At 47.4% G+C, this 11,631-nt stretch overlaps 1 protein-coding gene across 2 annotated transcripts in view; it reads right to left on the bottom strand.

Annotated features, from left to right (window-relative positions):
• Cad88C (cadherin 88C) overlaps nt 1-11,631 on the bottom strand; it is a 167,400-nt gene that overhangs the window by 20,686 nt on the left and 135,083 nt on the right. For both annotated transcript variants that reach the window (XM_075687797.1, XM_075687802.1), the window contains exons 13-21: nt 11,234-11,386; nt 9,868-10,032; nt 8,977-9,053; nt 7,581-7,833; nt 3,504-4,425; nt 2,725-2,934; nt 1,753-2,066; nt 1,125-1,250; nt 26-212 (exon numbers count right to left, since the gene is read on the bottom strand). In XM_075687797.1, coding sequence (XP_075543912.1) covers nt 26-212; nt 1,125-1,250; nt 1,753-2,066; nt 2,725-2,934; nt 3,504-4,425; nt 7,581-7,833; nt 8,977-9,053; nt 9,868-10,032; nt 11,234-11,386 — 2,407 coding nt within the window. The remainder of the gene's footprint in view (nt 1-25; nt 213-1,124; nt 1,251-1,752; nt 2,067-2,724; nt 2,935-3,503; nt 4,426-7,580; nt 7,834-8,976; nt 9,054-9,867; nt 10,033-11,233; nt 11,387-11,631) is intronic.

Raw genomic sequence — 11,631 nt, 5'->3', positions numbered from 1 at the left:
ACAAACCTCGGTCGCGTCCACTTACCGGCTTCGTATCCGGCCTGAATGGTAAACACTATCCTGGCGTTCGGCGTCGTCGGGTCGTCAGCGTCCATGGCTGAAGCCAAGAACACTGTTTCGTGGATGCGAATGAACTCCGTGACCTCGGCACAATGCGTCTGGCGCACGAACACTGGTGCTTCGTCGTTCACGTCCAGTACACGTATACTAATCTGCAGCCAAAAAATATGAAACAAAAAAATATGAAAAGACGCACCGTTTAATCGACACTTAGCCGATTAAGTTCTGATGAGGATGAAACATTTCTGATTTTTTCATGGCAGCGCTGATGGTTAGATAGACAACAATCAACGACAACACATACCCACACACACAAAGGTGCTGTTATTTGCATCATATGAATGCTTGTATAAATAACTCGCAATACGACTTACTCAGTTCTTGTAGTTACACAATGGTGTTGAGAACAGAGGTGTAGCTAAAGGTGTCCCTACAGTATTTAGAGATTTAATTCGAAAGCCACTTAATGACTAGCTACTTGCTGCCTCCTTTAAGAGATCATCATCTACCACCTCTAATGTACGAATAGTGTAAGCGCCGTGGGACGCCTTAGTTTAGGCATATCACGAAAATCTTCAGCGTTGACTACTCGTTGATACTGTGTACATTCTGACTTCACGCTTCCACTATGAAATAGACCTCGCATGCCTTACGCCAGGTTATCTTTTTTTTATCTTTAACGCGCAAGCGTAGATGCCCCGTCTGTGAAATCGGCTAAATTACGTTTGTCGCCGTGAGGCAAGCGGGCGCCGGAGGAGAAAGGCGCCTGGAGGCAGAGAAGAGAATCACCGAGTTCGCGCCCTTTCCGTTTGTGCTTCGACGCCGTGGTGCTCGCTGTGCATGTTCGCGGTGTCCACACGCTGGCGCGTAACCCGCGTTCACGAAGTGAAACGTCACTGTAGGCGTTCCCACTGTTATCCATATATCGACAGCATGCAAATGAATATGACATAGGACCAGGCGAATAATTTCGATTGACAACGTTAGCAACCAAATTACGAATTGTAGAAGAAAAAAACAAAAGGCAGACTATTTCAACCTCATGAGCATTGTTCTTTCTTTACCTGCTTAAATGTTCTCCTGCTCTCGTCCGTCCCAAATCCGGCTTCGTAGTTGTCCCATGCTTGAACGATCAGTGAGTATGAGGAAGTTTCTTCTCTGTCCAAAGGCATAGTAACCGTGATCACACCCTGTATGGAGAGAACAGTCCTTTATTATAAACAAGAATAGTCATTTGCAGTCGACCTACTATGCAGTGTTTTTGTTCATTTGTTTGCTTTCGTTGTTTTCTACAGTGAACACTATTTCATTATACACGTTGTCAAAAAAGAAACAGATAGCCAGTACGACTGTCAAACTGGACAGAAACGGAACAGGTTTTCGCTTGTCTAGGAATGAAAACGATATATTCAAACGGAACGCGCTTGTCAAACAAATCTCTGAATTGTAGCTTCAGGAAAACCTCGCGGTGAAGCTTTGCACCTCGAGGTTAAGCTTACCGACTGTGTCCCCGCGGCATGTAGCCAGGATGAAATACTAAATCGTCAGGTTGATTGGAGAAGTGCTGAAGGCGTCGGGAATGAGGCGTCGTGACGCCTCATTAAGAATTCGAGCGTAATTAAGAACGCGAGTGCGGATACAGAACGCTTGAAGTGGCGAGAGGATAAACGGCGCAGGCGGCCGTGCACTCACCGTGTCTCTGTCAATCTTGAACTTTCCGTCGGTGCCGGCAGCGTCCAAGGCGTACGTGATGCGGCCGTACTCGCCGACGTCGGCGTCCACCGCCTGCACGGCTGCCACTGAGGCACCCAGAGGGGCGTCCTCCGAGACAGCGAACTCGGAGGGGCCAGGCCGGAAGATAGGGTTGTTGTCGTTCTCGTCCAGTACCTGTATCTGCAGCTCAGTGGCTCCAGACAATGGGGGCACGCCCGAGTCGGTCGCCTTCAGCGTCACGTTTATCCAGCTATATGCCTCACGGTCGATCTTGTCTGCCACGGTCACCTCACCTATGAAGGTGGAAGAGAGGCGGTCATGATTCCGAGCAGTGTGTCAGATTTTTGGCGTTTTTTTCCTTTTTTTTTCTTTGCATGGGGCTTGTGGCAATATGTATTCCTCAAAACGGCATTTCAGTAGAAGCCTCTTGGTATATGTGCCTGCCCTACGGTTCCCGCAAATGAGTGCCGCATTCCGTAGCGAACGAGAAGAAAGTGGATTAACCGAGGGGCCCGATTTTTATTATTCATATCATAAGAAGCCAACAAACCCTGACACCAAGGACAACATAGGGGAAATACTTGTGCTTAATAAATGAACTAAAGCAACGATAAATTAATGGAAATGAAAGTGGATGAAGAAACAACTTGCCGCCGGTGGGGAATGACCCCACAACCCCACACCTAGCGTGCATAAAATCAACGTTATGCGGACTCTTTAAATAAATGTGTTCTAAGACGGCACAGCAACACATTTTCTTACAGTTTAAACTTTTTCTGACCCTACCTTACATAACTCTTATTCAACAAGCAAAAATTGCAGTTATCTCGTCCAGTTATTACGAACCCCTTGCAGTACGGCTGATCCGTCTTTATTGGTTGTACACCTCGTTTGAGCGTTAGTCATAATATTGAATAAGGTAAGAGAAAAAAAGCAGGAGACAACACGTACCTGTTTTGCGGTCAATTCCTATTAGTGCGAGGTATTCCATCTTCCCTTCCAAAGAATAATATACCGTCCTGTTCTTGTCCGCGTCTATCGCTCTGGCGGTGACGATTGGTGCGCCAACCATTGAGTTTTCAGTGACTGTTTGGCGGTAGAAAGACTTCTTGAAGCTTGGTCTGTTGTCGTTGACGTCGACTACGTTGACAGTAAGTGTTGCTGCAATAAAAACGATACGTGCAGTACATATGAGTTCATCCGTTGTAAGCAATTGTGTAAGGAAAGGAAGCGACATGAGCAAATGACGTGATACCAGCGCCCTAACAAACGTATACCATGGCCTGAATAAATGAAGCACGGCTTCACAGAATTTTGACTGCGCTAGCCATAACGTATAAGCACATTTACGTGCATTTTCGGCCACAAATCTAAACATTATTCTGTCAACTGCAGACTGAGTTGCAGACCACAGCTCAGTTTCTCATATTGACTGATGGTCTTCACGATGAAATTCGGAGCTATTTATTCGAGCACCTAATCAATTAAACTGGAAACCAGTTAGATGTATTTAAATATACGTCTGGTGCTGTTGGCCTTTGCTTGTAAATTACGAAAAAAAATTGTCATCAGCGATCAGCGTCAGTGGTAAAAACCCCTGCTAATTATTACGTTCCATACAACGAAGGCAATGGTGTGTTAGCACTCTCTGTTTGTGAAGCAACACTGGCACTGATTTTCTCAAATGAGGCGAATGCGCACCACTTGCTAAGCAGCCTTACAGCACTCACCTGTCGCCGTTTGCCCCGGTGTGGCCGCGGCCATGTCCTCGACCTTGACGCACAGCTTTATAGACTCCGTTACCTCCCGGTCAATGTTAGACTTGACCATGACTTTCCCTTCGATGTTGTTTATCTCAAAGCTGTGCTCAGCATCGAATTCGCTTACGAGGCCGCCATCTTCGTTCCGTGCCTCGCTAGCAGTTCCATGACACAACGAGTACCTGAGCATGGGCCGATCGTCCTGGTCGGTGGCGCGAACCATGGCAACAGTATGACCCGGAACGCTGTTCTCCACTAGGTTCACGATGCCAGGTTCCTCGAACCTGGGTGCCTTGTTGTTGACGTCGATGATGGAGATGTTGACGGTAACCATCGAAGACTTCTGCTGTTCCCCGAGGCCACCATCGAGAGCCAGGATCTGCAGGCTGTAGAGTATTGACTTGGGAAACGTCCTATCCGGGTCCATATTGGCACCGGGCGCCACGGAGATGACACCTGTCAGGGCGTCGATGACGAACTTATCCTGTGCGCCATTCTGAATTCGGTAGACAACCTTGCTGTTGCTGGGCGAGTGATCACGGTCCTCAGCGAGCACCCGGACCACGGCTGTGCCTTCCTGGATGTCCTCTGGAATGGCTTTGGACACGAAGTCTGTGGGAAACTCGGGAGCGTGGTCGTTGACGTCTTGCACGTAGACGACCACAGTAACGTTGCTCGAGAGCGACGGTCTACCCATGTCGTAGGCGCGAACGAGAAGGTTAAACGTTCGCACATCACCCCTGGGTTGCGCGATCCGCTCGAAGTCCAGCGGCAACCTAGGCTTGATGCGGCCCTTGACCTCGTCGATGGTGAAGTTGTTGTCAGGGTCCCCGTGTACTATTTGGTAGCGGACCTGACTGTTGGGGCCGCCAGCTTGGTCGGCGTCTAGAGCCTGCACAATGTTTAGCAACACGTCAGGGGCTTGTACGCTGCAGTTGAGTACACGTTCTGATATGCTCGAGGAAATGGGTGATGTTGCGACCGATTATTTATTACAATGTGCTAACCTTTTACCGCTAAAGATACACCATCTCGACAACAGAGCCACGACATTTTCACTACTCTTGCTATATGAACGAACAAAGACTGGCAACGGCGCCAGCCACTTAAGGAACGCAAATCATACTTCATCTTTGTAATAGAACAACACGAAGGACAATTTTTCAGACCTGCGATGGTTGATGGCTTTTTCTTAAATATATACGGTGTCCTGAACTAAGAAATACAGTACAAAAGGTAACACAATTCTGGTATATATTATCTACATGCCTGAAAAAAAACTTGAGTACATGATTGTTTAGGTAGATAATACATTTAACAAAGCCAAGGATAACAAGTTTTTTTTTGTGTGTGTGTGCAGCTACCACCAGCTCCGAGAGAAAAATGGAGTACGCTGTATAACACTATCAATACCTGTAAAATAATTCAAAATTGTTTTTTTTTTGGTCCGAAAGAAACTATGGCAGAGGTCTTTAAACAGCGTGCACCCACAAAAAAATAATAATCACCGCCCAAGCACTCCGTACAGATGGTTAACCAACAAAGCTGAAACGTGTAGCCTCGATGTTTATCACTGGATTAATTCGGACGGTTCATTAAACGACGACTTGTTAGACTGCCGGATCCGAGCTCGGTACACAGTTGCTGCTCGCGCTGGGCTACACGAGCCTGTTCTTGTGCCCGGGCCGCAGCATCGGCACGGCTTCGACGAGCTTGTCCCCGCTTCTGCCCACGCAGTTGCTGATCGAAAGCTGCCTGTTCCTCGGGAATACGTATATCGCGTGGCCTACCCATTTCGGAGCCGGAAAGAAACTGCTACACGCGTGCTCGGCTGCGACGGAGAGCAACGACGTCACTACTGGCGCAACCAATCGCGCGCCTCACTTTTTTTGTCTCGCGCACGCGCATGGGGTTGCGCCGGAGGAGTTTTCGGCGTACAGGCGACAAAAGGACGGACGGACGAATCGGCTAGCCATATACAGCTTCGTTGTAGTAACCTTGACTGATAGCTAGCTGACAGCATTCGTAGTAAGAGGAATCAATAAACAAAATGCAAAGCCTGCCATCGAGCCCCGCGCAAACAAACACGCCATTGCTATGGGCAGATATTCTGTTGGTAAAGACAATGTCACATGAGCACCTATGATAGGTTTTATCATAGGTGCTGACACCGACAGCTGACATAATTCACCAGGGTAAAGTTAATTATTACCTGCTGTCTACTTTATTGAAGGCTCTGGTAGCAGGCGATGCCATACGGCCCGAGCGGAGGCAGCGTACAAGCGTCAAGTCTCCTTCGTTTTTTGAAGTGTGTGTGTGTGTGTACAGTGTACGCAAATGAAGTAAAGGTAATTATAATTAAACAAAAGAGAAAATGCGAAGCGCGATTATCTTAAGGTTGCATAAGAGTTACAGACGACTGCATCCAGCGATCGCTAATGTTCCGAGACGGTACTAGATTCGCACCTGGACAAATATTTTTATACTCGGTTCTAGAAAAAATGGCTTTGCCGTACCATGACAACAATTGTTGCGCAGTGCTTTGTGCAACCTAGAAGTCACAAAGCCCACAGATTGGCGTTGTTTTTGCATATTTATTGCTCTCCCTCGCTCGCTCTCCTGTGAACACACCGCCGCCTCACAACCTTCAATTTGACACTTCACAGAGGAAAAGTTTTGGGGACAATTCATGTTTCTAAGAGAAGCTAACTGCCTCATTTCTTCGTCCCTCCTGTCTCATTTTGCTCAAGCAAGCAGGAAAGTCAAGTCCGAAAGCGGCTCTTTAACACCAGAAAGTACCGGTCTATTCGCACTTTATATTAACCAGAGATGGAATATGCAGTTGGAAATGCAAAGGCACATTCCGTCAATACTTACTTGACGCGTCAACTGTAGCCTGCTCAGGCATGAACGCCCCACTTTGACGAAGCAAAACTCAGCAATAATAATAATAATAATAATAATAATAATAATAATAATAATAATAATAATAATAATAATAATAATAATAATAATAATAATAATAATAATAATACCTCAATGACTCGCACAATTTTGTGTGTCTCTGTTGAATGTAAACGTAGTTAGACTATAACGAGTTTTAGCTGTTCTCGTGTCGAACTACGTACACCCACGAGCAAAAATACTCGGATCACAGACTTGCCGAAAAAAAACTTATTTTTTTCGTAATTTATTAACTTAACTTTATTAACTTTATTAACTTATTTTTCATTTCGTGAGGCTGTGGCCTCATGGAAAACCCACTAGCCCAAACCATCACCTTTCTAAGTTAAGTTTCGGCTGCAGTCCTCAGTTTCAAGTTACATTCATTCATGGGTGGCGAAAAAAGTCAGCTTGCTCGCGGAATGTCTGTTCCGTTATCTTTACTGAGGGACGTGCATGAATCATGCAATAAGATCCTTACGAACACGCGCTTGCAATGTTACGAGTATCCGGTAGATCGGCGAACCGTTAATCTTCTGCTTTTTGAACTCGTGGCTCAGATATTACGGATATTATTTAGGGGCATCTTAAGGAGTCCCTTATGCTCAAAATAAATTCCGAGTACCTCACTACGGCGTGCCTCATAACCAGAAAGTGATTTAATTTGGCGCGTCAAACTGCTTAATATAGCTTTTCTTTAGAGAGCGTAGGTTGGGGCATGTTGGTATTCTATAACTCCTACGTTTTTAGGGACGAGAGACGTCCGCGTCGTACATCTGTCTCTCGTCCCTTTTCGTGTGCTAAAAACGTAAAAGTTATAGCTTTTCTTTACTACGTGGATTATACTTGAAGCTCAGATTACTCACGAAATTTTGTTCCAACTCGGCTTAACTGTGCCAAATATAGAAAAGAAAACACACTTCCATGCGATAGAATGTACAAGCAACACCCAAAGGCTCTCAGAAAGTCCGCGTGCCTTTCAGCAGCGCCCCCTCCCGATGCATCAGTCCACGCTATACTTTCCTCCAGTTGGCCATGGACCAATTTTTTTTTTGCGACCAACTTTCCATCACGCCCGAGCAGGGCACGTCGTCGCATGCTCACCATGACGACGAGCGGAGTGCGGAAGTCCAGCGCGTTCTCGCGTATGCGGGCCTCGTAGGAAGGCAGCACGAAGGCCGGCGCGTTGTCGTTGATGTCCTCGAGCACCAGGTGCAGCTGGACGGTGTTGCGGTTGCCGCGGCCGTTCTCGTCGCGGGCCTCCACCGTAAGGAAGTGCTCGGGCGCAGTCTCGCGGTCCAGGCCGTGCGCCGACGTGGCCACCACCACCTTGCCCGTCTCCGGGTCCAGCCGCAGCCTGCGCAAGCCACGCCACGAGAACGTGAGGTGGCGTCCGCACTTTTGCTCTCCGAGCCATCGAGCCACCTCGAGACACGGCGGGCCGGTGTTCGTTCAGGTGCCACTGCTCAGTAAAAATACTTCTGAGCAACCAGCGTTAAGGTAAGAGCACGCCTCCAGTTTTCCGCCTATACGAAGCAACTAAAGAAACACCTTTCAAAGTGTCCCGATCGGCAGACGACACGTGAAATGTCGGTCACGGCTAACCGTAGGCTCATGTTTGGAGCACCATTTCGCGCATTTCCTGCGTGGACAGTGCGTAAGAGAGCCGTGGGTGAGCAAAAGGCTCTGCTCAGCAAAAAAAAAAAAAAGTGTGCGGCATTTGTAAGAGCTTACGAGAGTGTAAATTAAACAGCCAGTGCACCAGCTACGGTGAAGTTTTACTTTGGGGCTATTACTGCACATAGAAAACGTCACCTCAATGTTTACCGCGAGTAATTTTTGACGTCACCTTTAGCGGTCGGCTGTATGCCCATGCTTGAGCCCAAGCGCTCGTGTCCGCGCACAAGTTTTATGTGGGCAACTTGAACTTTTGCTTTAAGCAAATTTCAATGAACCATGTAAGAATTTACGTTTACGATACAACCTTTCAAAACAACCGAGATTCAACCGCGCGCTGGATTCGACTGAGCCAAACTGAATGGGAGTAGGGTCTTACTCGAATAGGTTCGGTATAACTCCCCACGGACGCAGTGTTCATAGCTTAGATCTCAAGCTTTCATTGGCAGGCAGTCGTTCGTATACATTACACACAACTACCAGCCGATATCAGTGTGCCCAGAGGTCGCCCAGTGGTCGCCCAGTGGTCGCCCAGAGGTTGCATGCGATCGAAAAATCGCACTACACTGAGACGACTTACGAAAGGGGCTGAACACTTTAAAGGGGCAACGCGATTCCCGTTCTTGAGATTCGTTGTCTACTGTAACTCCTGTAAGTCACTGCGTCGCGCCCGTTTCTCCTCAAGTGAACAGTATCGCTGCGATCATAGTGACCCCACAGCTGGTTTTGTTTAGCCACGGCGCATCTCAAGTACGCGGCGCGCTCGTTGTGGCTTTGTTTACGACGTCGCACACAAAACCCGCCACAATGCGCGCTTGCTTACTTGTCGGCTATTTGACCCCGGATGCTGGTGTAACGGATTCCAGCGGTGCCGTAAATTTCCGAGTCGGCATCTTCAGCCTGCAAGAGAGATACGACGGAACCATGAGTAAAGCATCTACGAATGCGCATATACCCCAGTGCCTTCGCTCGCAGAAATGGTGGCATCTGGAGCATGTGAAAAGTGAGGCTTGCAAAAATGTCACCGCAAAATAGGTTTTATAAATTTGATAAGCGAGTAGTACAAAATAAATAAAGAAAAGATATTAGGAGGTGCTTTATCTGCATCACAATTCCTTCCTGCCCGTGTCACTCAAGAACGTGCGTGCTTGCTTGAGCAATTTTGATGACGCGACATCTTCGTTTTGCCTTCTGCGACACTCTGGGACATGCTTCACAAAAAAATGAGAACTCAAAAAAACACACATGTGACGTCAGCATTATTCAGCAAGGTGAGAAAATTTAGGGTATTTATAAAGTAATTTGAAAAAAAAACTGCACGTTCATCTTGAATGTTGTTGACATTCATACGCCAGTCTTTGTAAATCACTTAAAAGGAAAGCTCTCAAGCTGAGCCCGTTCGGCCGATTCCGCAGTGGAACACGATTTGCGTGATTAACCTCCTATACGTCCCACTTACGTCAAAACGCAGTCATTGCGTGCACTCCCGCGAAATGTGAAGACATTCATTGATCAGGGGCCGAATACACTACGCTCTTCGCTCGCAAGAGCTCTCTGCCATTGGCTGGCAGCGTTCGCTAATAATATGTCCAGCACGATGATTGGATCGAATCCGCTCTTACGAGCAATATAACGTGAGAGCGTTTTGTGAATGCGGGCCCCGCATGGTTCCCTTGTGTGCACGGGGAGCTTTCGTGCGACCCAGTGTGCTCACCCTGACCACGGCGACCACAGTTCCAGCGGCCGCGTTTTCGGGGATGGTTGCCCGGTACAAGTCCTCGCGGAACACTGGAAAGTTGTCGTTGGCGTCCTTTATGTGCACCGTCACGTCGGCCGTCGACGTCTTGGGCTGGTTGGACACCATCTCCCGCGCCACGATCTGCATGCCGAACGGCGGTGAATGCCGCCGCAGTCACGCACGAGCACTCGCTTTCGCGTTTTTGTACTCTACTATAGGTATAGAGTCAGTAACCATTCCGCGACACTCGTACACTTTTGCGCGAAACATGCGTCTCGTAAAAAAAAATAGCAATGCAAAGTGCACGCGCAGTGCACGTTGCACGCGTCACCATAAGGCACGGATTGCGCGTGCGCTGGAATATCAGGTATTGGTGTATTTATTTTTGTATTTATTCAAAAATATTGCAGCGCAGAAGACAAGGATACGCACGCAAAGCAAAAAAAAAAAAACAAGAGCCGCTAAATACACCTCGAGCTAGAAAACATTGCAATGTTTTCGAGGTACCAGAACCAGCAAGTCCAATGATTAGCCCGGTGTTTTGTTTCAAAGCTGTCCCTCGTAGTTTCAAAGGTGTCCATAGCATTCTCGTAGTTTCCTGTACAAGCTAGCTAAGAAGGTTTTATGTTTAACGATCATGAAATTATTGGTTCTTGTAGTGGCGGCACTATTCGCCGTCATAATGCCCCAGAGCTCTTCAGCATTTCCAGACGTGGCATACCACAAACGGTACCACCAATGAGCACCAAAAATGTCGAAAAAACAAAAAAAATAACAGACTTCCACACTGACCTATATTAGTATTTACAAAGGAGTCATGCGGCGAGATTTTAGCCGTTTTCTAAACCCCGCTTAACTATGCGTATATATCTGCCTGCCGAATTATTTCCTGTCGAGAAAAGCATCTGTACTATTACTTCATTCGTCTTGTATTTAGAGGAAGACCGTGCCATTGGCTTTGCATCTGTGTCTCCGATATTGTGCCCATAATTCAAGTACTTGTGTCGGGAAACGCCGCGAAGGTAAAGTGTATGAACGTTATTACACTTACGGTACTCGAGGTACCCGACGAATGTGCGTAAGAGACCGAGCATCTGTCGTTTAATACACAGCAACAGAAACGGAAAAATTAACAATTTAGGAGCGCTTCGACACACCAAGTAATAGTATCGCAGGCTGCTAGCTTCGCAACTGTATACGCGTTTTACCTAGCCCCTTTAGGTCAAGTTGGTAGTGCCTCGCACAGAGAGCGGACTATAATTTAAACAAACCTTCCTTTCACGTGGGGCGGCACATAACTGCGAACAGCAGTAACCATGTGGACTTCCTACTGCGTGCGTACCTTGAAGTTCATGACCTTGACTCGCTCGTAGTCCAAGTAATCAGGGTTTTTAACACGGATCATGAAGGAAGCCTCGTTGACACCGATGGCAGGCGTGACGTCGAAGACGCCATTGTCTTCTTGAAGGAACAGTTGGAAGGTGCCGTTGCTACCCTGCAAAGGCACGAAGCGCAGAGGGGCGTTAGCTAGGATAGTACAAAAGGTAGCATAGCTTTTCACTGGAATACAAACACTTTTGCATCATAATCGGCGCAACACCATGGCGGCACCCACATGGCCCCATCCAGTTCTCGATATGCCTGCTGAGACATCGAGGCACGAATGTCACCAGGGGTCGTTTATTGTAAAGAACATGTTGTTTCTATTCGTTTCGAACCGGCCCCAGGGTTCGATTCAAG

Source organism: Dermacentor variabilis, chromosome 1 (genome assembly GCF_050947875.1).
Source record: "Dermacentor variabilis isolate Ectoservices chromosome 1, ASM5094787v1, whole genome shotgun sequence".
Lineage (NCBI taxonomy): Eukaryota > Metazoa > Arthropoda > Arachnida > Ixodida > Ixodidae > Dermacentor > Dermacentor variabilis.
Note: the sequence above shows the minus strand (reverse complement) of the source record. Positions and strands in the feature narration are given on the sequence as shown.